At 58.8% G+C, this 27,912-nt stretch overlaps 1 protein-coding gene across 6 annotated transcripts in view; it reads left to right on the top strand.

The window, feature by feature from the left end:
- GLIS1 (GLIS family zinc finger 1) overlaps nt 1-26,862 on the top strand; it is a 250,381-nt gene extending 223,519 nt beyond the window's left edge. For 3 of the 6 annotated variants that reach the window (XM_066376326.1, XM_066376328.1, XM_066376332.1), the window contains 7 exons: nt 8,199-8,309; nt 12,436-12,568; nt 14,018-14,098; nt 18,153-18,306; nt 23,199-23,377; nt 23,978-24,145; nt 26,420-26,862. In XM_066376326.1, the coding sequence (XP_066232423.1) occupies nt 8,199-8,309; nt 12,436-12,568; nt 14,018-14,098; nt 18,153-18,306; nt 23,199-23,377; nt 23,978-24,145; nt 26,420-26,577 (984 nt within the window). In that variant the 3' untranslated portion in view covers nt 26,578-26,862. Of the gene's footprint in view, nt 1-8,198; nt 8,310-12,435; nt 12,569-14,017; nt 14,099-18,152; nt 18,307-23,198; nt 23,378-23,977; nt 24,146-25,487; nt 25,565-26,419 lie in introns of those variants that run through there. The other 3 variants (XM_066376329.1, XM_066376331.1, XM_066376330.1) reach the window with 3 other exon arrangements.
- Nucleotides 26,863-27,912: the final 1,050 nt, after the last annotated feature.

The raw sequence follows: 27,912 nt of genomic DNA, 5'->3' as shown, positions 1-27,912 counted from the left end.
AACCTAAAATTTCTCCCGACATTGCCAGATGTCCTGGGGAGGAGATAGTAAACCCTCCCCCTTTGAGAACCACTGCTTTAGCCCATGGTGCTGTTGGGCACCAGCGTCCTTGCGCCTCCCCGTGGAGAGGATGGGCTCACTGTCCTGCATCCTCTCCCCAGGCCTGAGTTCTCAGCTATCCCAAAACAAGCCCTCCCTGCTCTTCCCACCCCACCCCATCATTGAAAACTGGCCAGAGGCTCCTTGAGCCCAGTGGGTGAGGTGTTGAGGTGAGCGAGCAGGGCCTAAGACTGAGGACCCCTGGAATAGCGACCTGGCCTCAGGTGCCTGTATGTCATCTCCTTTCCCTTGTTTGTGCCAGACAGTGAGATAACCTGCAGCTTTTCACAGGGTTGGTCCAAGCATTCTCTCTGTACGTACAGACATCAACGGTTAAAAGAGCACTTCCTATGGATGGGGTCGGAAACCTATGGCTCACGAGCCAGATGTGGCTCTTTTGATGGCTGCATCTGGCTCGCAGACAAATCTTTAATAAAAAAAATAATAATGTTAAAAATATAAAACATTCTCATGTATTACAATCCATTCATTTCCTACCGCTCATGTACATGGTTGCAGGTGGCTGGAGCCAATCACAGCTGTCCTCCAGGACAACACCAAATTTTTATTGGATAATGCGTAACATACACGGATCATTGTATGGCTCTCATGGAATTACATTTTAAAATATGTGGCGTTCATGGCTCTCTCAGCCAAAAAGGTTCCCGACCCCTGTTCTATGGTCTTTCACAATCTCACACTCACTCTGCCAGGCAGGGGGTCACTCACCCATTTGACAGATGAAGGAAACAGAACTCTGGGAGTTTCAGTGCCTGCTCAGCTGGAGAGTGACAGAGCTGACTCAGAGGTGGACCCCACACCAATCTTACAGGGCCCATGAGAGGGGGTGCACATGGCCCGGGAGGACACCAGTCCCACATGCAGCAGAGACGGGTCTGCAGCCGGAGTCCGTGTCTGGGCCCCTAAGCTGCCTGTGTCTCTGCTCTTCATGCAGCTGTCTGGAGAACTCTGCAGGTGGGGGGCTGGGACACCTGAGTGGCTGTCCAGCTCAGCCTGTCCAGTGCACAGACATACAGATGATGAAACAGAGGACCCAAGAGGCAACTGACCCTGCAGGGTTAGCGGGAGGCCATGGAACAAAGGCAGAGCTGGGGCTTTCTGCCAATTTTTTTTATAGTTGGGAATATCAAGACCCCCAAAAAGATGGGGGATGTCAGAAAATAACAGGGAAGTCTTATTTGGGTCCAGGTGAGGCCCTGGGAAAAATATTCTACACATCCTGCCAAATCCCCATATCACACAAACCATTCCCCAGTTTAATCCTGGTGACAACCCATGAAGTAAGGGCCATCACCCGCATTTTGTAAAGAAACTGAGACTCAGAGAGATGAAGTCATTGACTGTCACCCAGCTGGTAAGTGGCAGAGCTGGGATGCAAACCCAGGTCTGTCTTACTCCAAGTCCACTGCCCTTGTTAGGAAAGCAGGTGGGTCAGCCAACCTGGAAGGGTGGAGCTGAGCAGAGAGGGTGAGGGTAAGAAAAAAGAGCCCTGTCCCCAACCTGGACCTGACCCTGCCACCACCTCTGCCCTCTTGGGCCTCACCGACACGGGCTGTGTTGGGGGGACGTGAAGTAAGGTGTGCTAACAGGTCCCCGCCTCCACCACCTTCTCATAGAGCTAGTGTTTGCCTGGGGCCCAGCTTAGGCTCCAAGAGGCACAGTTTGTGCCCCAACACCTCGGTTATGTCTCCCAGAGGCTGCAAGCAGTACCAGCAGCGCCAGGCCTCTCTGCACGCCTCCCCCCAGGCCTGGGCAGTGTCCCGTCAGGCCTCTCAGGGTCACCCACCCTGACTTGCTCCCTTTCCTCCCTCCCCCTGAACTGCATTTCCTGGACCTGGCCCCAAAGCAACAGGCCTCTGGCCCCCACTTAGTGTGTGAACAGAGCTCTGGGGCTAGGTCAGGCCAGGGCCGGAATGAGCCTGCAGGGCTATCTCAGGCCTTCACTGCCCCAGAGGTCCTGGGGCAGCTCGGGAAGTGGAGCGCGGAGCCGAGCCCCCTCCTGTGTTCATCCCCCCGTGAATGTCGCAGGCAGCTCTGGGTGGCCGCGTGGCTTTCCCACACCCCAGGTCAGAGGCCCAGAGGGTTAGCCCTGTGTAGTCGGGGTCTTGTTTTCCAGAGGACACCCAGTCATGTCCCCAGCTTCCCTCTGGTACCAGAGAACATGGGGTTCTCTCCATGGGCAGGAAAGTGGTGGAACAGACTGGAGAGGACCAGCCTGGGTCCTTACCCTGGCCCTCCACCTGGTCCTAGAGGTCCAAGGAGTGCCCTTAGCCTCTCTGGGCCTCCGTCTCCTCAAACACCTACAACTGCAATGACGGATGAATAGGCCTGCGCACGGTCTACTGCACGTAGGAGTCCCTCCTCTCCCGTCCTGCGACTCACTGAGAGAATGCTGACCAAACCCAGCCACGTACGTCCCAGGCACCCAGTGTAGGGTTCCAGTCTTGACTGCACAGACTCCCTCGGTCAAGCAACTCACCTCGGCCCAGAGGGCAGAGTTACCTTGTGGTTCGGGGGGCAGTTCCACTTGGGCGTGTCTGACAGGGACGCAGCAATCCCTAAATAAGCCACTGTCCTGCTCTGGCCTCAGTTTCCCTATCGGCAACGTTGGGGTGATAATCTCCCCTTTGCCCCTCCGCCGGACCATTCAGGACTGCAGACTTGAGAGGACGCACCCTAGCAGACTGTCATGGGCACTCTCACTTTGAAATCTTGGGCAAAGCATCCACCTCGAGTTCCTCATCAGCAAAGTGAAGGTGCTTCTCCCAGGGAGGGAGAGACCGAACAACCAGGGAGGCGGCACTCAGCGCAGGGCCCGCGTGGAGGGTGCCCGGCGCAGGAGCACAGACCCGCGGGGCCCACGTGGAGGGTGCCAGTGCAGGAGCACAGACCCGCAGGGCCCGCGTGGAGGGTGCCAGTGCAGGAGCACAGGCCCGCGGGGCCCACGTGGAGGGTGCCAGTGCAGGAGCACAGACCCGCAGGGCCCGCGTGGAGGGTGCCAGTGCAGGAGCACAGGCCCGCGTGAAGGGTGCCCGGTGCAGGAGCACAGACCCGCGGGGCCTGCGTGGAGGGTGCCCGGTGCAGGAGCACAGACCCGCAGGGCCCGCGTGGAGGGTGCCAGTGCAGGAGCACAGACCCGCGGGGCCCGCAAGGAGGGTGCCCGGTGCAGGAGCACAGACCCGCGGGGCCCACGTGGAGGGTGCCAGTGCAGGAGCACAGACCCGCAGGGCCCGCGTGGAGGGTGCCAGTGCAGGAGCACAGACCCGCGTGAAGGGTGCCCGGTGCAGGAGCACAGACCCGCAGGGCCCGCGAGGAGGGTGCCCGGCGCAGGAGCACAGACCCGCGGGGCCCACGTGGAGGGTGCCAGTGCAGGAGCACAGACCCGCAGGGCCCAGTGGAGGGTGCCAGTGCAGGAGCACAGACCCGCGTGAAGGGTGCCCGGTGCAGGAGCACAGACCTGCAGGGCCCGCGTGGAGGGTGCCAGTGCAGGAGCACAGACCCGCAGGGCCCGCATGGAGGGTGCCAGTGCAGGAGCACAGACCCGCGGGGCCCACGTGGAGGGTGCCAGTGCAGGAGCACAGACCCGCAGGGCCCGCGTGGAGGGTGCCAGTGCAGGAGCACAGGCCCGCGAGGCCCACGTGGAGGGTGCCAGTGCAGGAGCACAGACCCGCAGGGCCCGCGTGGAGGGTGCCAGTGCAGGAGCACAGGCCCGCGTGAAGGGTGCCCGGTGCAGGAGCACAGACCCGCGGGGCCTGCGTGGAGGGTGCCCGGTGCAGGAGCACAGACCCGCAGGGCCCGCGTGGAGGGTGCCAGTGCAGGAGCACAGACCCGCGGGGCCCGCAAGGAGGGTGCCCGGTGCAGGAGCACAGACCCGCGGGGCCCACGTGGAGGGTGCCAGTGCAGGAGCACAGACCCGCAGGGCCCGCGTGGAGGGTGCCAGTGCAGGAGCACAGACCCGCGTGAAGGGTGCCCGGTGCAGGAGCACAGACCCGCAGGGCCCGCGAGGAGGGTGCCCGGCGCAGGAGCACAGACCCGCGGGGCCCACGTGGAGGGTGCCAGTGCAGGAGCACAGACCCGCAGGGCCCGCGTGGAGGGTGCCAGTGCAGGAGCACAGACCCGCAGGGCCCGCGTGGAGGGTGCCAGTGCAGGAGCACAGACCCGCGTGAAGGGTGCCCGGTGCAGGAGCACAGACCCGCGGGGCCCGCGTGGAGGGTGCCAGTGCAGGAGCACAGACCCGCGTGAAGGGTGCCCGGTGCAGGAGCACAGACCCGCAGGGCCCGCGAGGAGGGTGCCCGGCGCAGGAGCACAGACCCGCGGGGCCCACGTGGAGGGTGCCAGTGCAGGAGCACAGACCCGCAGGGCCCGCGTGGAGGGTGCCAGTGCAGGAGCACAGACCCGCGTGAAGGGTGCCCGGTGCAGGAGCACAGACCCGCAGGGCCCGCGTGAAGGGTGCCCGGTGCAGGAGCACAGACCCGCAGGGCCCGCGTGGAGGGTGCCAGTGCAGGAGCACAGACCCGCGGGGCCCGCATGGAGGGTGCCAGTGCAGGAGCACAGACCCGCGGGGCCCGCGTGGAGGGTGCCAGTGCAGGAGCACAGACCCGCGGGGCCCGCGTGGAGGGTGCCAGTGCAGGAGCACAGACCCGCGGGGCCCGCGTGGAGGGTGCCAGTGCAGGAGCACAGACCCGCGGGGCCCGCGTGGAGGGTGCCAGTGCAGGAGCACAGACCCGCGGGGCCCGCGTGGAGGGTGCCAGTGCAGGAGCACAGACCCGCGGGGCCCGCGTGGAGGGTGCCAGTGCAGGAGCACAGACCCGCGTGAAGGGTGCCCGGTGCAGGAGCACAGACCCGCAGGGCCCGCGTGGAGGGTGCCAGTGCAGGAGCACAGACCCGCAGGGCCCGCATGGAGGGTGCCAGTGCAGGAGCACAGACCCGCAGGGCCCGCGTGGAGGGTGCCCGGCGCAGGAGCACAGACCCGCGGGGCCCGCAAGGAGGGTGCCCGGTGCAGGAGCACAGACCCGCGGGGCCCGCGAGGAGGGTGCCAGTGCAGGAGCACAGGCCCGCGTGGAGGGTGCCCGGTGCAGGAGCACAGACCCGCGGGGCCCGCGAGGAGGGTGCCGGCGCAAAAGCACAGACCCGCAGGGCCCGCGTGGAGGGTGCCAGTGCAGGAGCACAGGCCCGCGTGGAGGGTGCCCGGTGCAGGAGCACAGACCCGCGGGGCCCACGAGGAGGGTGCCGGCGCAAAAGCACAGACCCGCGGGGCCCGCGTGGAGGGTGCCGGTGCAGGAGCACAGACCCGCAGGGCCCGCGTGGAGGGTGCCAGTGCAGGAGCACAGACCCGCGGGGCCCGCGTAGAGGGTGCCAGTGCAGGAGCACAGACCCGCGGGGCCCGCGTGGAGGGTGCCAGTGCAGGAGCACAGACCCGCGGGGCCCGCGTAGAGGGTGCCAGTGCAGGAGCACAGACCCGCAGGGCCCGCGTAGAGGGTGCCCGGCGCAGGAGCACAGACCCGCGGGGCCCGCGTAGAGGGTGCCAGTGCAGGAGCACAGACCCGCAGGGCCCGCGTGGAGGGTGCCAGTGCAGGAGCACAGACCCGCAGGGCCCGCGTGGAGGGTGCCAGTGCAGGAACACAGACCCGCAGGGCCCGCGTAGAGGGTGCCAGTGCAGGAGCACAGACCCGCAGGGCCCACGAGGAGGGTGCCGGCGCAAAAGCACAGACCCGCGGGGCCCGCGTGGAGGGTGCCGGTGCAGGAGCACAGATCCGCGGGGCCCGCGTAGAGGGTGCCAGTGCAGGAGCACAGACCCGCAGGGCCCGCGTAGAGGGTGCCCGGCGCAGGAGCACAGACCCGCGGGGCCCGCGAGGAGGGTGCCCGGCGCAGGAGCACAGACCCGCGGGGCCCGTGAGGAGGGTGCCCGGCGCAGGAGCACAGACCCGCGGGGCCCACGAGGAGGGTGCCCGGCGCAGGAGCACAGACCCGCAGGGCCTCATCAGCTGGGGGCTGTCCTCACAGCAAGGCCATGAGAGCCCGTGCTAGCAACAAGGCTCAGGAGCCTATGCAGTGACTCCAGCCCTGGGACTTGGCTGCTGCTGGGACACCCACAGGGTTTCCTGAGGGCTCGTGGGGGAGCTGGGCTGGAGGAATGTTCTACACACATCAGGCCCTGGAAAAACAAACATCGAGATGGGCCTTGTGCCCTCTTTCCAGGCAAGTGTGCCTCCACACACGGAGCTCTGTTTGTTTGCTTTTTGACAAAAGCGTGTGGATTTGTATCAGTGTCCCCAAGGGACTGGGCCCAGGGCCTGGGCCAGGCCAAGCCAGAGAGATGGGGGTGAGGCCCAGGAGAGGGACCTGTGTGTGTGTGTGTAAAACAGCGTACATGTTGGGGTGCGGGCAAGCCTGTGGGGGAGAGGCCCAGTGTGTATGTGTTTGCATGTGCATGTTTGTCCGTATCTCTGTGTGGTGGGCGGGGGCAGGTGTGAGGAGACTGTCTGCCCTCTACCCCATACCTTCCTTTCAGCAAGGCGAGCCTCTCACTGCTCTCTCTCCTTTTGCTCTCCTCCGTTTCTTTAACATGGCAACTCTCCGTGGCAGCACCAAGGTATGCTTGTCTCTTTCTGCTTCCCTCCCACCACGACGTCCTGTCTCTGAGTCTGAGGTCAACCAACTCACCTCGGCCCAGAGGGCAGAGTTACCTTGTGGTTCGGGGGGCAGTTCCACTTGGGCGTGTCTGACAGGGACGCAGCAGTCCCTGGTACTCAGTCCGAGAGGTGCCACCTCCTCCAAACATTCTCCTGATCCCTGCAGTCACTGGAGGCCAGAGGGCCCTGAGAAAGAGGAATCGCTAGATGTGTTCAAAAAGGTACGCCTTCGAGATTTCAAGCCCCAGTAGCAGCTGGAGTCCCCAACCAGGGGGTTGTGGAAGCCCCTATGAGAGAGCTCAGAATCCACGTACAGCCACGGAGCCCCCACCCTGGGTCCACCCCTGGGACCTGAGCGGAGCCAAAAACCCTCCCCTGAGGAAGTCACCACCTGGTAGAGCAGGACCCCTAGAGAAGCCCAGAAGCACGGGTGGACAGTGCTGCCCATGGGACGCTCTGAGGTGGGGGCAGGAGGAAGACCCGAGAAGGGTGTGGACAGGAGGTGGTGCCAGCTGGAGGCGTGGCAGGAGGGGTGGAGACTCCGCAGGACCCACGTCACAAAGAGCCTTTGTTGGCCAGAGATGGGCTGTATCCAGAGGCACCAGAGAGTGATGGAGGGTTTAGAAGAGCGTGGCCAGCTCTTGAGAAAGGCCCTCTGGCTGTGAGTGAGGGGAGGTTGGAGGCGCAGAGAGCAGGGTGGGGCCCAGGTAGGAAGCAAGGGAGGCAGGGGGCATGGATTTGTTCTAGAAGAACAATGGGGCACCCAAGGGCAAGGGCATCTGCCCAGCTTCCCCAGGTCTGTGTCTAAGACCCTGTTCCCTTCTGGCCTCCCATGACCGTTGAGGCAAGGACCAGAGAGCATTCTGGGGACTCTGGCGTCACTGCTAGATGTGGTCAGCTGTTCCTAGCCAGGGCTCCTGCCATAGTCCAGCCTGACTCCATGTTCATGCACCCCTTGCCCCATGCTGTCCCTCACTGTCCCCCTCTCCTTCCCTCTTCTCCCTCCTTCTCCCTCCTTCTCCCCCCCCCCCAACAAGGCAGCCACCTCACTTCACTCCTTGTCCATATGCTGATTCTCTGTAGCTCTGGGTTACAAAGGGTATATACTTTCTCAGAGCCAGTGTCAGAGCTGGGAGAATCTTCGGTGGGCACCATTCTGCAGAGGAGAAAAGTGAGACTCAGGAGAGGCAGCTTACTTAAGATCCAAGCATGAGGGTGAATAGATACAAGCCCCCTCCTTTGCTACCAGGCCAGGCACCGTCCCCACACCTGTGGGCAGGACTGGTCAGTCAGACTCCTGGCCATGGGCATGAAGGGAGGGACAGGGCGTGAGCCTGTAGCCTGCCCCTTGCCCAGTCATTCTCCCCACCGCAGGTCACACAGTGGGATCTTGGGCCTGACAGGTGGCGTGTCATTCACCACACCTCTGCCCCTCTGATATTGCAGAAGCCATATGCCTGTCAGATCCCTGGCTGCTCCAAACGCTACACGGACCCCAGCTCCCTCCGCAAGCACGTGAAGGCCCATTCGGCTAAAGAGCAGCAGGTGCGTAAGAAGGTAAGACAGCCTCTGTTCCAGGCTCACCTTTGCAGATACCACCACCCCCCCCCCCCCCCGGCTACCCAGCCCTATGCCCAACATCAAGCCAGGTACCCACACTTCTTGTGTGCATTCACTCTTCCACACACTGAGGGTGCTATCGTTCACCATCTGCCTCCCACCCATCCCCTGAGTGTACTTCCTCACCCCCAGCCAGCCAGCCAGACCATCCAACTCTTTCTCATCCATCTGCCCACTCACTGCAGCTCACTTATTGAACGTTTGACATCAGGCACTGTGTAGGGCTCAAAGATGCAAAAACAGGAAACCATGATCCCTGCTTTCAGTAGGGACCTAGAGGGTGAGACAGAAAAAGAGCCAATTCAGTATAAAATAATAAAGACTGAATGGAAGTGTGCAGAGACTGGTCAGGGGCACAGAGAAGGGGGACCTTAGCCCATCAGGGTGGGAACAGGAGGGTCGTGGAAGAAGTGACACCAGGAGCAGCAGGGCGCTGTGGTGTGCACTCTAGGGCCAGCCTGCTGGGCTCGCCACCCCTACCCTGTGACCTTGGGCACATTTCTTAGTGCCTTCATTTTTCATGTTTCTCATCTGTCCAGGGGGCAGTCAAGGGCTTGCTTTAAAGGGTTGTCATGAGGATTAAATGAATAAATATATGTTAAGGGTTTAGAACAGCAATTAGTGCAAAGTAAAAGCTCAAAATAGAAGGTGGTGCATTTTGTTATTAAGCCTTGACGAGGCCTTGGGCAAGTGAAGACAGAAGGGTGTGCCCCGGAGAGTGACTGAGACTTGAAATACCATGCGTGTGGACCAGCGGGCAAGGAGGAGAGGTAGGGTGGGCAGGTGGGCATGCGAGGCCCGAGCCCTGCTGAGTTTGGGCTGTCCTGAGGACCGTGGGCGTCATCGAGGGGTCTTAAGCAGAGAGGCGATATGTCACCTTGACAGATGGCTCTGGGGGCTTCCTGGAGAATGGGATGGGAGTAGTTGGAGGGATGTCTTGAGGCAGGGAGGCCACTGCTGGAGAGCAGGAGAGAAGGTGGGGGCTGACCTGGGTCAGAGTGGGAGGGGCGGGTGACAGATTGGGCTTGGTGGCAGCTGGACTGGCTGGGGAGTGGCACAGGAGCACCTAGGTCAGACTTTGAGGGGCAGGATAGATGGTGGTCCTCCTCACTAGGACAGACAATCTAGGAAGCAGGTTTGTGAGAGAAAGCAGCAGGTTCTGTTTGGGACAAGGAGTGTCTGAGCTGCTAAGGGACCCAGTACAGTGGGAAGGATGAGACTGCAACTGGCTAGGTTTAACCCATATCTTCAGGGGACCATAGGTCATGGAAGTAGGCATTCTTGAGTGCCAGGGAGGGTGTGGGCGTGAAGAAAAACATCAGGGCCCAATCCAGGGACAGCGGCATGACAGAGGAGGACAGAGAGGGGAGAGCCCATTTATTTGCTCAGCAAGATTTATGGAGTAGCTCCTGTCTTGCAATCACTATTCTAAGAACTGTGGATACATGAATAAATCAGAGAAAGGCCTAGAGGCTGGAGAAAGCAAACCACTTTAGTCTTCATGGAGAGGGGGTATTTAGAGATTGGGCGCTGGAGCAAGCAGGTTTCAATGGGAAGGACAATGGTGGGGAGACAGCCAGGCTCAAGACTTTAGTCCTTATCCTGCTTGGAGGCAGCAGGGGCCACTGGAAGCAGTGGAGCAGAGCAGGGATGTGGTCAAAGCAGGGACCGTGAGCTCGCTGGTAAAAACACCACATCCCGGTGGGGGGGGGGGTGAGCCTTGAACTCAGCCCTGTGCCGCTGCTTCACAGACTGTCTTATTTAGTCCTCACTATAACCCCAGGAAGTGGGCACTCTTTTTTCCAATTTTCGAGATGGAGAAACTGAGGCTGGGAGAGTTCTCAAATCTGCCCAGCGTTGTGCAGCACAGGAGTGACAGAACCAGGGCCCTGTCCCATACCCAGCTGTCCTCAGGGCCTGAGCTCTCTCCACCACTCACTGCTCTCAGGTTGCGAGGCCTGAGCGGGGCAGGGAACAGCCCAGGCTCCATGCCAGGGATGCTTCTGTCCCTGGCGGACTGGTGCCCAAGGATCAGAATCCTGCCCTGGTTTTCCCAGGCCCCATGCTTGGCTCACACTGAGCCCCAGGGACCTGGAGCCGCAGATCTGCAAACTTCCCAACAATAAGCATCCATTAAGAGCCATCGGGGATGATGTATCTTTCTGGGTAAAGCGACCCTTGTATTATGACAGCTCCTTGGCAGCCCTGCTGCGTTTCAGAGAGAATTAGAAATGCTTTTCTTCCTTAATTCTCCTCTCCTGCTGCTCCTAATCCAATCGACATTGTGGTCTGCAAGGCATGCCTTGGCCCTCTTTTGCCAGAAACTTAATTTACATGGAAAACAGCTGCTGGGTCAGGGAGTCGAGAGCCCATTGGGAGGCTGGGCTTGACTTCCCCAACCTGAGTGCTGGCGACTCTGGCCTGAGAGGGTGAAAAAACCCTTGGGACTGACTCCCAGCTGCTATGTGACATGAGACAAGGCTCTTGATTTCTTTGGGCCAATTTTGTCTCAGGAAAAAGGATGATTTGGACAAGTCAATCTTCAGGGCTCTAGTAGTCAGGCTTTGGGATTTCCCTGGGAGAGAGGGCCTTTCCCATCCAGGTGCATGCATGCACCCTCATCACCCAAGGTCCCTAGGGTCCCATTCAGTCCCTCCCTGGCCCCATCAGGAGAGGTGAAGACATTCTGAGGTGCCAGGCTCTAGTCGTCTTTTTTTTTTTTTTTTTTTTTTGTATTTTTCTGAAGCTGGAAATGGGGAGGCAGTCAGACAGACTCCTGCATGTGCCCGACTGGGATCCACCCGGCACGCCCACCAGGGGGCGATGCTCTGCCCATCCGGGACGTCGCTCTGTTGCGACCAGAGCCATTCTAGTGCCTGAGGCAGAGGCCAAGGAGCCATCCCCAGCGCCCGGGCCAACTTTGCTCCAGTGGAGCCTCAGCTGCGGGAGGGGAAGAGAGAGACAGAGAGGAAGGAGAGGGGGAGGGGTGGAGAAGCAGATGGGTGCTTCTCCTGTGTGCCCTGGCCGGGAATCGAACCCGGGACCCCTTGCACGCCAGGCCGACACTCTACCACTGAGCCAACTGGCCAGGGCCTCTAGTCGTCTTTAAGCGACAGCTGAGGGTTGTTGGACAGAGTTTTCCAGCCCAGCCTTGCTCTTAGCCAAGGACCTCAGGTCCACCCATATATTGACCTAGCATGCCCAATGTCATGGACAGCACGTTCAGCAAGCATGTTCGCACCCACCATTATTAGTTCCTTCTCACAGCAGCCGGGGTGAAGGGATTACTGTTGCTACAGGCAGGGAAGGGGAGGTGCAGAGAGGTTATTTGTCCAGTGTCACACAGGGGTAAGAGGAGATGGAGTGGCATTTGAACCCAGGTCTTCTGCCCTTAGCCCTGGACTATTTCTGCTGCACCTATGCCAGGAAAGGAAGATGGTGGGACAGTGAGCAGAGGAAGGAGGGAAAGACTCTGTACCGACTGTATTTTACTCCCACTGTATCCATTTACCGCTGTGGCAGCCACAAGAACATGCCTCTCAGACCTCCAGCTGCCTGTGGGAGGCCCCGGCTGCTGTACCATGACACCCATCTTAATGCTGTGCTGAGGCCCTAGCTCCTGTGGGCTGCTCGAGCTGGTGACTGAGTGTGGCAGGCTCTGCAGGGATGCAGAGGGAGACATGGGACCCCCTGACTTCTAGAAGACTTTGGCTCCCTGAGGACCCCCACCAACGTCCTTTCCCTCCCTCCTTCCCTTGGGGTTAGACTTGTAGCGTGGTCTGAGGGCTCTCCCAGCCTGCCCGGCTCTCTCACATAAGCATTCCCCGTTACAATCCTTGCATGTTCAGTCCCGTCTTAGCATCTGCTTCTCACACCTGAACTAACACAAACTCCACAAGGTACACAATTAGCTCCATTTTACAAATGAGGAAACTGAGGCACAATGAGGTGAAGGGTCTTGCCCTGGGGCCACGCTCCTTCCTGCCCTGTCCCCTGAAGCGAGGGTTGCTGGAGGGCAGGCGGTCTCGTGCTAACACCCTCTCTCCCTGTGCTTGCTCCCCAGCTGCACGCGGGCCCTGATACTGAGGCCGACGTCCTGACCGAGTGTCTGGCCCTGCAGCAGCTCCATGCGTCCACACAGCTGGCTGCCAGCGACGGGAAGGGTGGCCGAGCCTTGGGCCAGGAACTGCTCCCAGGTATGTGTGGCACACAGCCTGGAGGGCCCTTCCGCTGCCACCAGCCCTGCAGAACACAGGGCTGCTCTGTGGGCCCCCAGGGGCTCGAGAGACATGATTTGTTGAGGGGTACCCTCCTTCACTCATCTATGGCTCCCCGCTGCCCAGGGAATGCAGCCAAGATCCCTCTCAGCCTGGCCTTCGAGGCTTCACGGGGCCTGGGCTCTCCTGGCGGCCTCCTGGCCCACCCTTGGCACATTGGATGCAGTTCCCTGAACACCCTGTGTTCCCTTTTGTCCCAGAGCCACGGCACACATCTCGCCAGCCTCCTCTCCCCCTTCTTCACTAAGGCAGCGCCTTCACTCCCGCTAGGACCTGCTGTGGGGTTCAGGCCTGGGCCTCGACTTGAAGCCCTGTGTACTCCCCATCACGATTCCTTACCTCAGAGGAGAAAACCAAGGCTCTGAGAGGGTGGGCAGCTTGGCCAGAACCACTTCCTGCTCATTGCTAAAGCTCTGTGTCCCCCCCCCCCCCCAACCCGTGAGTCCCGAATGGCCCATCCAGCCAGACGCTCAGAGCCTCTGGTCCAGCCAAGGCAGCCTGTAGTCCCTCCCCACAGCCACGAGCCATGGGGCAGGTCTCAGGCCCCCAAAGGAGTTCCTGGCTGCTTGGCTTGGGAATCCAGCCCAGCTTGGGGCCGTGTGGCCGGTGGATTCCAGTGGACCGAGTTGTGCTCTCCCCTCCCCTCCCCCCAAGAAACCACAGTATCAGAGCAGAAAGTTCTTCCTACCTTCTGGGATTTCTTGAATTACTCCAACCATTTTAAACATTTTTTATTTTCCAATTTTTTATTGTTTCCTTTTAGCATTGAAGTATCAACAGATTTAAAACTGTCAAAGTACTTACCAAAACAGCCTTGGGAAGAGAAGGTGTTTACCCTTTTCTGGGCCGCCCTCCACAAGGGTGTGTGCACTGACTGGCCCACGGGCCGGGCGAGGACACCTCAGGAGGACGGATCCACACCCTCTCCCTCCAGCTGCGGGCTGCTTCTCACCGGCTCAGAGTTGCTAAAATAGCAGGGCGAGAGGGACCACAGGGGTGACCCAGCCCAGGGATGAAGGTTTCTATCTCAAGTGCCAGCTCCTTACAGCTGGTAGTGACCATGTGGAGCTCTGTATTGAGAAGGATTCCGAGGCTCCGCAGGAAAGAGGGCTGTGGCTGATGAGCAATAGCTGCCCTGGGACAGAGGCCCTGCAGCCCCTGGTTTTCACTCTGGGGGGACTTAGGCCTGGGAGGGAAAGGATGGACCTGAGATCATTAAGTCCTTAGCAGATCCAGGTTGGATGCTTCTCCTCGCAGCTACCAGCCCAGGGCTTGTCTCAGGGCGAGGGGCCAGGGCCAGCAATAACCATCTTTTGAGCACTTGTTTAGGTTGATCACTTTATAAACATCATCTCATTCATTCCCCAGTGAGCCCATGCTGCAGATGGCAAACAAAGTCCCTGAGGCAGCACCACAGTAACAGCATGTCTGCCCTGTCCTGCTCTCACAGTGAGTGAGCGGTGTCTTCTCCGCCTTGAGCCTCCCCTCCCCCAACCCCAGATCTGCTGTGATGACAAACGTGACTTTGGAAGTGATCACTTATATAAACCCAGTGAGAATAATATTTATTATTGTTGTTGTGGCACGTGGTGAATAAGAAGAGTATTTACTTACCCACCTCATAGTAATGCCACAGCCAACATTTATTGAGTATGTGCAGGAGCAGTTCTCGATACCACATACACATGCATGTATTAACTAACAGTCCTCAGACAGCACATGCTAGTATGCACTTTCCTTTCCAGTTGAGGCAGCTGAATTCTTTTTTTTTTTTTTTTTTTTTTTTTTTTTTTTTTCATTTTTCTGAAGCTGGAAACGGGGAGAGACAGTCAGACAGACTCCCGCATGCGCCCGACCGGGATCCACCCGGCACGCCCACCATGGGGCGACGCTCTGCCCACCAGGGGGCGATGCTCTGCCCATCCTGGGCGTCGCCATATTGCGACCAGAGCCACTCTAGCGCCTGGGGCAGAGACCACAGAGCCATCCCCAGCGCCCGGGCCATCTTTGCTCCAATGGAGCCTTGGCTGCGGGAGGGGAAGAGAGAGACAGAGAGGAAAGTGCGGCTGAGGGGTGGAGAAGCAAATGGGCGCTTCTCCTATGTGCCCTGGCCGGGAATCGAACCCGGGTCCTCCGCACGCTAGGCCGATGCTCTACCGCTGAGCCAACCGGCCAGGGCTGAATTCTTTTTTTTTTTGTATTTTTCTGAAGCTGGAAACGGGGAGAGACAGTCAGACAGACTCCCACATGCGCCCGACCGGGATCCACCCGGCACGCCCACCAGGGGCGATGCTCTGCCCACCAGGGGGCGATGCTCTGCCCCTCTGGGGCGTCGCTCTGTTGCAGCCAGAGCCACTCTAGCGCCTGGGGCAGAGGCCAAGGAGCCATCCCCAGCACCTGGGCCAACTTTGCTCCAATGGAGCCTTGGCTGCGGGAGGGGAAGAGAGAGACAGAGAGGAAGGAGAGGGGGAGGGGTGGAGAAGCAGATGGGCGCTTCTCCTGTGTGCCCTGGCCAGGAATCGAACCCGGGACCTCTGCACGCCAGGCCAACGCTCTACCACTGAGCCAGGTAGAGGCAGCTGAGCCACGGCCAGGGCGAGGCAGCTGAATTCTGGAGAGGTCAAAGCACTTTCTGTTGAGAATCCACAGCCAGTAGATGGCAGAGGCCAGGTCTGAACCCAGGCCGTCTGCTTGCAGGCTGTGCCCTTAACCAAACAGCCTGCCGCCTCCCTGCTGCTACGGCTACCCCTTGCCAAACTGAGCACCTAGTGTGTGCCAAGCCCCACGCTTGTCCCTGACCTCAAGCAGCTTGTCACACAGCAGGGAGGGAAGGACTGGCCAGACAAACCCAGGAGTCCTGCATCCCTGACGCTTCGGCCGCCAGATTCTACCACGGACCGCCCGACACATGCCTGAGGCGCAGTTGGGAACAGATGTTGGGGCCAGAGGTTAAGCGCTCACGGCTGATGATTGATGACGCTGATTTACAGCCTGAAGTGGTGCGTTTTGGGGAGAGGACGGGCAGGCCCCATGGCGTCCCCACTTTTGCCGCCCCTCATGATGTGGTGATTCCCTCATTTCCATCCACTGTAGGTTCACATGTTCAACATGCCTCATTTACACACTTAGAAGCCCACCATGTTTTTGTCCTCAGGGAGCAGGACAGGTGGGAACCTGGACCAGGGCAGGACAGAGGCTGGGGAAAGCAGGGAATGGATGTTAGGATAGAAGCAATGTTAGGATAGAAGAGTCCCGAACAGAGGAGTGAGGGCGAGGGAGGAGCTGGTGAGGGTGACTTTGAGTTTTCGTTGTGTGACTATAGAAAGCTCCCGTGAGTTTGTCTCTCGTCAGAAAGGACCTGCTGTCTGCATAGGAAACCCTCTGCAGCTCCTCGGCAGGCCTCCCTTAGCAGGCCCAGGGCAGTGAGGACGTGAGAAGCATGAGGTCAGCATTGGTGAGGGAGAGGCAGCAGGATTTATCAGGATTGTAGGCTGTTCGAGCTGTCAGGCCTCCAAATTGGTTCAAGATGGCAGGTGAGGCAGTACTAGCAGGAGTAGTGAGTAGAGCGAGCCAGCCCCATCCACAGAAATCCTCCCCAGGGCCTTCCTGACCGAGCTGGGCAAGGATGTGTGGCCCAGGGAGGCCGTGAGTGGAGGGACGGGCGGAGCTGCGGGGGAGCAGAGGTCGCTCAGGCAGGGGTGAGGACTGGGGCCAAGAGGCAGGGGCCCCTCCGGAACCCACTCAGAGCTCTAGGGTCACACAGCCAGCCCACAGTGAAACCTGAACCAGGGGCTTCTGACCAGCATCCGGGCCATAAGCTGATCTGGAGCCCCAGGCCATTTGCTGGACCTAGTTCTAAATAGACTTTCCTTTGGTATTGGGAGAACTGATTAACTGCCCACCCTGTAACTTTGAACAAATCATTGCAGTTCTTTTTTTAAAAGAAGTTTTGTATGGGTTTTTTAGATTTTTTATTTATTCATTTTAGAGAGAGGAGACAGAGAGAAAGGGGGGAAGGAGCAGGAAGCATCAACTCCCATATGTGCCTTGACTAGGTAAGCCTAGGGTTTCGAACCCGCGACTTCAGCATTCCAGGTCAACGCTTTACCCACTGCGCCACTGCAGGTCAGGCTCATTGCAGTTCTTAAAGCTTAGTTTCTTCATCTTAAAATGGGATCTCCCCTATTGATGGTTGTTGAGATGGTTAAACTAGTGTGAAAAAATAGCTTACACATAGTATGCTTTTTATTTATTTATTTTGGTGAGAGAGAAAGACAAAGAGTAACAAGAAGACAGGAAGGGAGATGAGAAGCATCAATTCTTTGTTGCGGCACCTTAGTTGTTCATTGATTGCTTTCTCATATGTGCCTTGATGTGGGGGAGGGGGCTACATACAGCTGAGCCAGTGACCCCTTGCTCAAGCCAGCAACCATGGGGTCATGTCTATGATTCCATGCTCAAGCCAGCGACTCGGCATTCAAGCTGGTGAGCCCGTGCTCAAACTGGTGGCCTCAAGATGTCAAACCTGGGTCCTTGAGATTTCAAACCTGGGTCCTCTGCATTCCAGGCTAATGCTTTAACCACTGCACCAATGCCTGGTCAGGCCATAGTATATTCTTAATTAGCAGTGACTGTTATTAATTACGATGTTTTATTTTTAAAAAATGACCAGATTCCCTCTGTTACATCCGTCTAAGACTCACTCTTGATACTTGTCTCCGTCACGTGATACATTTATCCGTCCCACCCTAAAGGCCGGTCTGTGAAAATATTTTCTGACATTAAACCAGTCTGTGGCCCAAAAAAGGTTGGGGACCACTGTTCTAGAGATGTAGAATCAGAGACTGGAGCATGGCCAGCTCCTCCCTCAGTCAGGATGCTTGTGCAGTGTACAGCCTTACGGCCATCTGTGGCATGCTTTCTCAGAGGTCTCCTGGGCCGGCCTGCTGTCCAGCTGGCTGAGTCCTCCTCTCTTTGGAATGCCTTATGGTGGACATCCAGGTTCTGCTAACACATCTCCAGGAGGATGGGCCGTTCATTTCTGCCAAAGGCTGTCCATTACCCGCTAGCAGCTTGGCCTGTTGGAAGGTACAGCCAAGCCCTGAACCGGAGTCTGCTTTCTCGCCACTCCAGGACCCCTTTCTGCTCTGGGCTATAGTACAGTTCCCCTGTCGCAATAAAGACACACACACACACACAAACACACACACACACACACACACACACACAGCCTGCCCGCGCCCTGCTTCCGACAGCCCCTTGTCAGAACTCTGCTATCGGGGTCGGCCTCAGCTCTGCACACAGCCCTTCAGCCAAGGCATGAACAAAGCAGAGTACAACCACTGTTCTCACTGTCTGGGCCCCCAGCCTTCGAGTAACACGAACTTGCTGATTCCTCTTCTTGTCTTACTCTCTCCATAAGCAGGCACACAGCTTCTGGGTCGTCCACTGCCATCTCTGGGGAGTGGCTGAAGCCCAGCAACATTTGCTTGCTTCCCTGCAGGTGTGTATCCTGGCTCCATCACCCCCCATAACGGGCTCGCATCAGGCATTCTGCCTCCCACGCACGATGTCCCTTCCAGGCACCACCCACTGGATGCCACCACCGGTTCCCACCATCTGTCCCCTCTGCCTGCGGCTGAGAGCACCAGGGATGGGTATGTACGGCCAGCCAGCCCTCCTCCAAGGAAGCAAGTGGGCACCTACATGGGAGGCAGGTGAGGGCAGGCATCCCTCACACTAAATGTTTGTTACTGATCATGAAAATAGCCAATGTTTAGGCAGCACTTACCATATTTCCCCATGTATAAGACACACCTTAATTTTGGGACCCGAAATTTGAAGAAAAAAAAAAAAGTATTACATAAAGTTATTGAAATGAAGTTTTATTTATCATAAATTTTATACAACTCCTCATCACTGTCAAAACTCCCATCCGTTAGCTTGTCCTCATCTGTGTCTGATGATGAATCACTGTCTTCATATATTGTCTTGTCCTCGGTTCCATCTATGGTATTTGAAATGCCACAACCACCGTATAAAACCCACCCAGTTTTTAGACCCCAAATTTTTCGAAAATGATGTGTCTTGTGCATGGGGAAATATGGTAACTATGTACTGCGTCCGTACCTAACTCTTTCTACGCATGATTTCACTGGTGCCTCACAGTAACTCTACGAGGAAGATGGCATTGGCACCCAGACTTCTTGGTGCCTCACCCTGAGCCCTCCCCTCTCCTGCAGGGCGGCCCGGGAGTGCTGTGTCCTCCCCCCCACCCCCCCTGGGCTGCCACTCTCAGGCCTCCTTGGGAGCCTCCCTCTGGCTTCTCTTTGGCTCCTGCTGTGCATTTGGTGAGCAGACTCTCCGCTGCCCACTCCAGAAATGCCTACCTGGGCCTCACATCCTCTCTGACCACGACTTCTGTGACACACTGCCGCCTGCCCAGGCTGTCCAGGAGCCCTTACTGCGGGACCAGTGCAGGGGCCCTTCCTGCACTCAGTGTGGTTCCCATTGTGGCCACTTAATTGGCTGGAAACAGTGAAAGTGCTAATTGCTGGCCTCAGATGCTGCCGGAATCCGTTTTCCCTGCCCCGCCTCCTGCCCTCCCTGCCTCTCTCGCTTATCGCCAGCAGTGCTTGATCAGATCCATCTCCCAAGGCCTGGCTGCGGAGCTGTCCTCCTCCCCCCCCCCCCCTGCTCCAGGCAGCAGCCTCGGGCCTGCCCTGCCTGCCGGACGTCCGTGCCTGGGGCCAGCCTGGCCTTACCTCTGAATCTGCTGTCCACGGCTCCTCCCTCTGCTCCTTTCGCTACTCACCCTTTTATTCAGCCCTGGTGTAGGCAGGCCCTGCCACGGATGACCTCAGCCCTGGGGAAGCTCCCTGTGAGGAGGGGAGAGGGACAGACCTGCTGGGGTTGCCTCCACAGACATGTGCTCTGAGCAGAGGAAGCAGAGTCAACTGGGGGAGCCCAGAGGAGAAACCAGTGTGGTGGGGAGGGTGGCAGGGAAGGCTTCTTGCAGGTGCTGCTAAGCGGGCCTCCGAGGGTAAGGAGGACTTGGGAGAGGTTGGGAAGAAGACAGCAAAATTGAAGGCAGGCAGGATGAGAGCTGGGCTGTTCTGGGAAACCGGAACCCTTTGTGTGGGCAACAAGCTCAGGAGAGAGGTCACAGGGGCCAGATCATGAGGCCTGAGACGGGACTCTCCGAAGGGTTCTGAGCAGGAATGTGCAGGTTTGGGGATGAGAACGCGATGGCTGCAGCGCAGGCCGAAGTGTCCAGGGCGGCAGGCTGAGCCAGGGCTGCTGGGGGGCGGGAGAACCCCCAGAAGGCATCAGTGACATAGAAGGAGAAGTATTGAGGGAAACTCTGGCCGGTGCAGAGAGGAGGGCCCACTGGGGGAGCCCTGGGTGGGCAGAAGTGCCATTCGTGGAACAGGGCCAGACTGTGGCGGTGAGGGCGTGGAGAGCCACGGAGGGGCCGCCGACGAGGCGCAGAGAGCCAGAAAACCAAGCCCTGCCGGAAGCGGAGGTCCTCCTCTCTAAAGTGCGCATTCAGGTGCCCTCCTGGAGGAAGGTCGTGAGACTCCTGCACAAGCCTGATGCTGTATGTCACCTGGTGCAGCTCCCATGGACACCAGCCCCCACCCACTGGCTCAGGCCACCTGCTCAGCCACCAGCCAGCCCAAAACTTCTCCAGCCAAAGAAAAATAAAGCACAGAGGCCTTTCCCCACTGGGGCTGTGCACTCTGCTCTGCCTCATTCATCACCTGCCTGCGGCCTGCATAAGTGCCCGTCAAGAATCCCTGCAACGAGAGGCAGAGTGATGACAAGACCGAGACGGACCCCCGGCTGGCTGCCCACCCGTGCCTGCTGGAGCTGGGGCTCGAGTCATCCCAGCCACCAGGCGCCCGGGCTCCTCCGGGCTGCGGGAGAGAGGGGCCCTCACGCCTGACACCAGGCCCAGGCCCTGCTTGAATGGGTTTCTTTTTTCAGCCCTTGAGAGGGGGAAAGGCCTTCAGCCTCCCCTCCCTGCCAAATTCAACAGGGAAGGCCACTCGCCACTCCCCGGTGGTTTGCTGGGACGTTTAAATAGCTTGACAGAATTATCTGATTCACTCAAAAATATGCTAAGAGGGCCTGACTTCATGACCAAATTTATTTGTTCTGGCTCAGAGAAGATGCCGAATAGGGTGGTATTTTACCCTGGCCCCGTAAGAGGTATGAAGCCCTAAGTCTGCCAGGCCAGTGAGGTTTTATATTAATTTTTATAGGTTCCAATTGGAGCAAAAATATTTGATTTAGGATTCATTTGCATGACTCAGAAGAGGAGCCCCAGGTGATCTTTTTTTCCTTTGAAAGGTTCAGGTAGAGCAGCATACCCTCAGCCTCCAAGTCTGCCGAGGAGAGAGCCGTGTTCTGTTTAATTTCACTGGCTGTGAAGGTGGCAAATGTGAATTTATGGCAGGTTTGAGACAGGAAAAACAAACTTTGGAAATGCATGTTTTCCCCCTTCAGATCTGGTTCTCCTTAATTCTGCAGTGCCGTTAATCTCTGGGTCTGTGGCCGAGCCATTCAGAAACCCGTTTGTTCGTATTCATCAGCTGTTTGCAGCGTGCCAGGCCCAGGGCTGAGCCCCGCGTGCCTGAGAGGAGCGAGAGCTGGCCTTCCCGCAGGAGTGGGCCAGCAGGAAGTCAGGGAAGAGCTGGAGTGTGGGTGCCAGGTCGGGTGGGCATAAGGACGGGCACCACCCAGCAGGCCCGAGGGGGCTCCACCCTCCTGGCCACGCCCGGCCCAGCCTCAGCCAGAAGAACTGGTTAGGAGGGCACCCGGCTTGTGCACGGTGCTCCATTTTATAGAGCCGGTAGAAGACCCTGGCCCACCGGACGGCCCTGTGCGGCAGGCCTAAAGATACTGATACAACAGTATCGATAATTCATTCAAGGAGCCTGGATGAGGGTCCAGTTCATTAACCGAGGGGCTGAAGTGTACCTACAGGGTGTTAGATGCTGGGCCAGGGACCCAGGAGGCGGTGTGGAGGCCCCTTCTGCTGCCCTCAGAGCAGTCTCAGTGGTGGGGGCCCCAGACATACGAATGGTGACAGCACAGGAGGGTAAGTGACCATGGGATGCCCAGGTTGGAGGGAACAGACAGGGACCGGGCAGAGCTACAGCCCACCAACCTGTCCCGCAATCCCCTTCCCCCATTTCTAGAGAGTCCTGCTTCCTCAGAGAGGCAGTGGTCTGTCCTGTTAACACTTCATATGTTGGAGTGTGGGCCAGGGCTACATGCCTAGCCTACAAAGGTCGCCCGGAGCTGTGACATTGAATTTTCAGTGTATTCTAATGTGATGGTCCAACAAACCCACACATGCAAATGAGGCAGTGGAGACCGAGTTCCCATTCTCTCCCGCTTTCTGCAGTGCACACAGGGCTTTCTAGGCTGGGAGCCCTGGCCCGGTCCCAAAAGCCCCCAGTGCAGCTGAGCCCAGGGTCATTTTGGCTCCTGTGAACAGGCTGCCACCCCTTAGGAAGGCGATGTGAGGAAGGAACCCAGGTGTACAGGGATGTGCATCCAGTGAGACGGCCTGCCTGGGCTCAGCGGGGAGTGGGTACCGCAGAGCTCAGCGCTGCAGTCCTGTTCCGGGCCACGAGCGTCCAGAGACAGGCTCGCATCCCCGCTGGCTTTGTACGGAGGAGGTGATGACTGTCCCGTCACAGGCGCATGCAGATGGAGGAGAGATGGCCAGGGACAGAGACGGAGGTCACTAAAAGTGCACCTGCTAGTTTCCTTCCCTTCATCCTAATAATGATGATGATTCACAGAGTGGCTGAGAAAGCACTGACCTCGTACTGGTGCTCTGTCTACCTTGCTTTATTTTGCTTTACCCTCACCATAACTCTGACTATAACTCTGTAGGTCAGTGCTGTGTGGCTGGACAACTTAGGCAAACTCTCTGTGAGGACGTGAGGACATCTCTCACAGGGGTAGGCGGAGACTCCGGGGCTGGGGACTGTTCGTGCCGGGGGCTGTTCTGCTGCCCAGAAACTGCCCAGGCTGCCTGTGCGGCGCGCTGTCCGGGTGGGACCCAGCAGGGCTGGCGGGTATTAGCTCCGGGCAGTGAGAGTTACAGTGTGTCAGGTAGGAACACAGCAACCCTGCGAGGAAACCAAGGCCCGGAGACATTTAGCATCTTGCCCAAAATCACGTGCCCAGTGAGAGCAAATGGGGCTTTAAACACAGCTCTGTCTTCTCCAGAGGTTGTGCTTATAACCAGTGTACTTTGTTATCCGTCTTGAATACCAGATAGAAGTTTTACTTTACTGATTCCTTTGGGCTCAAATGCTTATAAGATTTTAAAACTTTAATTGCAGTTTGAACATGATCAAAAATAAAATCTTCCTTTTCTAATTGCACTGTTGCAAGTTAGAGCAGGTCATCTAGTGAGCTCACCGTTGCTGGAGAGAAGCAAGCAGCGGTAGCCATGCCTCTGTCCCCCACGTCCCCCACGTCCCCCGGAGCCCGTCCTGCTCACAGCTCTCTCTCTTCTCTCCAGGTTGGGACCCGGCCTCCTCTCGCCCATGGTCAGCCCACTCAAGGGGCTTGGGCCACCGCCACTGCCACCATCCTCCCAGAGCCATTCTCCAGGGGGGCAGCCCTTTCCCACACTCCCCAGCAAGCCCCCCTACCCACCCTTCCAGAGCCCTCCACCCCCACCTCTGCCCAGCCCGCAAGGTAAGCTTTGGACATACCAACTCCTGCTAGGGTGCGCACGAGGAATGGGACAGCGACCTGGGGGAGGCAGGTGGGCAGCAGAATGACAACAGGTGCTGAGGGCCACACCGGGAGGAGCTGGAGTCAGGTGACCCCACAAGCCTAGTCAAGGGCACTTCCTGGAAAAAATTCATTCTGAAGTGTGAAAAAAAGTTTGTTCCATCAGTAAGGCATGGAAGGGCTCGCTCTCTCAGTGGAAGGAACAGTGTTGGCAGTGGCAGGGAACAGCCTGCTGCTGGGAGGAGCAGTGAGGGATTGGTTATTTCAGAGGGGAAGAGGCTGGAGGGCCAGTTGTCCCTCCCCGCAGAGCACTCTCATTAGCCTCAAGTGACCCAAGTCAGGGGCAGCCACAGGAGGCCATCTCTGGTGCAGGACGGAGCTGGGAGAGGCACTCGGGACCCCTGCCGCCTTTCCCAGCGTGGGGCTCCCTTCTCTCAGTCACACCCACCATGCCTGGGCAGGACAGTGTGGGGGCGGGGCTACCCGCAGCAGCGGAGACGGCCCCTCCCTTCCCTGGGATGCTCGGTTTGCTAATGCCGCCCCTGCTGCCTCCCTCTGCAGGGTACCAGGGCAGCTTCCACTCCATCCAGAGTTGCTTCCCCTATAGCGACTGCTACCGGATGGCTGAGCCGGCAGCCAGTGGGGACGGACTGGCTGGGGAGGCCCACGGTTTCAACCCCCTGCGGCCCAATGGCTACCACAGCCTCAGCGCACCTTTACCTGCCACAGGTAAGCCCTCCCTGCGTGCCTCCCTTTCCTGAGCCTCCACCAAGGCTCAACCCCGTGCGAAGTGCTTTATGCCCATTGTCCTGCAGCCTCAGGACAGCCCCATGGGGCAGTTTCCCCACCTTACAGAGGGGAGATTAAAGGCTCAGAGAGGTCCCAGGACCCCACAGCAGGGGGGTGTGCATGCTGCCTGACCCCAGAGTCAGCCTTCCTCCCCAGCCTCACGTGTGTCTGGCCTCTCGCAGGTTTCTGCAGACACAGAGAAAATCAGATTAGAGCTCAGTCTGGTTGATGCTTCTTTTGAATATTTACTGTACTGCTGCTGTGTGCAGGCACAGTTGTAGGCCCTGGGGATCCAGCAGGGGATGAGACAAGTACTGATCTCTGTTTAACAGACGGGGAAACTGAGGCCCAAAGGAGCCACATGGCTAGGAAGGGACTGAGCCTGGAGGTCGTGCTGCTGCTGCTGCATCTGTGTCCCCCAGAGCCCTGGGCCTCCCTGGGTAACGCGCTTGGCTGGCGTGGAGCAGCCCAGTGAGGGGGCGCTGTGCAAAGCCCAGGGTAGAGTCAGGCTCAGACCAGCAGGCCCATCTGGTCAGAGGGGCACAGATGGGTCGGGCCGCCTGAGCTCTCCGAGCTAAGCCTCAGCTCTGGTCAGCCCCGCAGCCCAGGGCCAGCTGGGAGCTACCAGGCCTGGGCAGGATGGGGGCCCAGACAGCTGGGAGCTACCAGGCCTGGGCAGGATGGGGGCCCAGACAGCTGGGAGCTACCAGGCCTGGGCAGGATGGGGGCCCAGACAGCTGGGGGTGGGGGCAGAGAGACAGAGGGCCGAGCACTGAGGTCAGACGAGCACATACAAAGCTGTGGGTCCGTGTTTCCTGTCCACACACACGCTCCCGTGTCTGTGCATGCCTTCTTTCTGCACTCGTCTGGGGAGCACGGCTGTGTGCAGGGTCTGGGGAGCACGGCTGTGTGCAGGTGCCTGGGGGCCAGCAGGGGTAGATTCATGGCGGTGTGAGCCCCGTGAGCGTGTCAGGGGTTTACAGGGCATGTGTGCTCATGTCTACACACGTGAGCTCACACGTGCTGTGCTGATGTTCATGCCCCATCTGCGTGCACACGCCTGTGTCCTCAGCCTGTGGCCCCATTCGTGTGCACAGACTGTTTCAAGTGTGGTGTAAGTATGTCTGTGGGTAGACACATCACGTACGTGTGCCAAAGGCAGATGTGTACCAGTCTCAGGGTGGGTGTGTTCCATGTTTACACACACATGGATTAGGGTATAATATGACACTGGCCACTGTCCCCAGCACTCTTGTCTCTCACCGACCCATCCTCACCCCAGCCCCAAGGTGGGATTTCTTGGTTTTGCCGAAAGGCCTGAAATAAGTAGCTCTGAGGGGTCAAAAGGCTGCTTCCGTGCTGAGGGCATCTCACACCAAGGTAGGGGGTTCTTTTGGCCTCCCCTGTCCCCTGCTGTCCGGGTGGCAGCCCCGCATCCAGCACCCATTCCAGACCTGTCCAGCTGCCCACATCTCCTCTGCCAAGCAGAGAATAGACATGCAGGACTGAACAAGGTGGGGCCACGGGGCCTCGGGAATAGCTCAGCCTGAACCCACTGCACAGGTAGGAAGACTGGGGTCCACCTGTCAAGCTGCAGAAGTTCCCGACAGTAGCCCAGGCCCAGAGTCCTGAGGGCAGGGACTGGGTACGATGGCCCTCCAGGTCCCTGCAGAGGGACCCGAGCCTGCACCAGTGGGCTGCCCTCTGAGCCACCTTCAGCTCCACAGTGGGACAGTGAGTCCCATCACCCTGGACGGCTGGGAAGCTTCAGTGAGATAAGGGTTCACCAGCCCTTAGTAAGTGCCCAGCGAGTGCTGCCCCCTTCTTTGTCTCTGGTGAGGTGGAGAAACCTGAAACGTCGGGGTGGGCTGAGGTCCTTCTGCCAGGAGGGGACCAGCCCCTGCAGCCATGAGCTGTGATCATCCACCCCCACACCCCCTTCCCGTCCGTTCTGCCCACAGCCCAGCTCTGGCTGATGGGCCCCGCCAGCCAGCCTGCCTGTATTCCCAGCTGCCCGGGGACTGCAAGGCCTAGGGTGCCTCCCCCAGGCCCCTCCCGCCCTGTCCCCACCCAGAAGGGCAGTGGGCTCAGAGCAGTCCCTGCTGAGGGGACACTGTGATGAGGGACCACAGGCTGGAGAGGGGGGTCTGGGAGCTGGGAAAAGACGACAAGCATAACCCGCGAGTTCTCCAGCCCAGACCCTGTGCCCCACAGGCTACGAGGCCCTGGCCGAGGCCCCGTGCCCCGCGGTGCTGCCACCACAGCCATCTGAAGACGTCGTGTCCAGTGGCCCCGAGGACTGCAGCTTCTTCCCCAATGGGGCCTTTGACCACTGCCTGAGTCACATCCCCTCCATCTACACGGACACCTGAAGGAAGGCCTGCCAACACCTGTCCACCCTCCACCACAGATGCTACCTTGCCCACCCACTGTGTTCCCACCCTCAGTGTACCCAGCCCGAGCGGTCAGATCAAAGCTCTCCAGGCGCTTAGGAGCCGGGTCTGCGGGGCCGGGAGCAGTCCCAGCAGGGCGCTCAGAGGTGCCCATCAGGATCCGTGACTTGTGACCTTCCCTCGACTGTGTCTTCCTTAATTCTCTCCCAATGGTTTTAAAATCACAGACCTCGTGTATATAAAGTGTACAGAACTTGTTTTCCATTCCCCTGCCAGTTTTATATTTTTGGTTTTACAAGAAAAACATTAAAAACTGGAAATGAGACTTGGGGGCCTGGTTGTGCTTTAGTGGCTCAGGCGAGAGGCTGAGACGAGACCGTTGGAGGACGGTAGTGGAGCGTGTGTGGGGCGCAGGCCATGTGGAGACCAGCTAGGGCCCTGAGTTCCCCGGGGGGTGGGCGCTGAGTCCCAGGGCCCCACCAACGTGCTGCATGTGAGCCTCACAGACACCGACGCTCGGCTCAGCACCTCAGCGAAAGGCGGGTTTCTCCCCACTGGCAGGCAAGAGGGCCAAGGCTGGGACTGAAGTTTGAGCCCAGATCCATCTGACCCAGACCTGTGCCACCTGTGCCACCTGCACTGACTTCTCAGTGGGTGGAGAACAGTGCACCAGCCCTGGCATGGCTTTGGGTGAGCCAGGCAGGCAGTGGGGGGCGGGGGGGCAGTCCTTTCAGGGACAGAGCCCAGAAGCCTCTGGAAGGTGAGGGGCAGAGGCAGGGACCTGTGGGCAGGCCAGGGCACAGACGGCATCCTTTGCACACAGAGACCTCCGTACCCCGAGTGGCCAGGGACAGAGGGAGTGGAGGCCAGTTCGGAGGGTGACAAGGCTTCCACGGGCTGCTGGCCCCCTGCCTGTCTCCCGCCTCATCACTGAGCACTGGGAACAGGCCCATCAGCCGGGCCGGTGCAGGTACCCTGGACAGTGTGCACCTCACCGTGTCACCCTGAAGGTACCTTGTTTATAAAACAATTCCTCAAGGAAAATTCCTGCCTTCTATCTGCTGAAGTGAAACAAAGCAATGGAGTCACACGTGCTGAGCTATGTGCCAGGCCCTCCCCCATGCTCCTACCAGCCCTGTGGACGACCTTTTTATCCCCTCTTTGTAGCGCATGGCTGGGTTAGGTAGACACAGTGAGATGGGAAGGTCTAGTCAACACCTTCTTTACAGAGAGGGACCTGAGGTTCAGAAAGCCCCCGCCCCACCTGTGGGGTCAGAGCCGAGTGATTCGTGCCTGGTCTGTACCTAACCACGT

The sequence above is a fragment of the Saccopteryx leptura genome, chromosome 3 (genome assembly GCF_036850995.1).
Source record: "Saccopteryx leptura isolate mSacLep1 chromosome 3, mSacLep1_pri_phased_curated, whole genome shotgun sequence".
Classification (NCBI taxonomy): Eukaryota; Metazoa; Chordata; class Mammalia; order Chiroptera; family Emballonuridae; genus Saccopteryx; species Saccopteryx leptura.
This window is presented reverse-complemented; position numbering and strand designations above follow the sequence as displayed.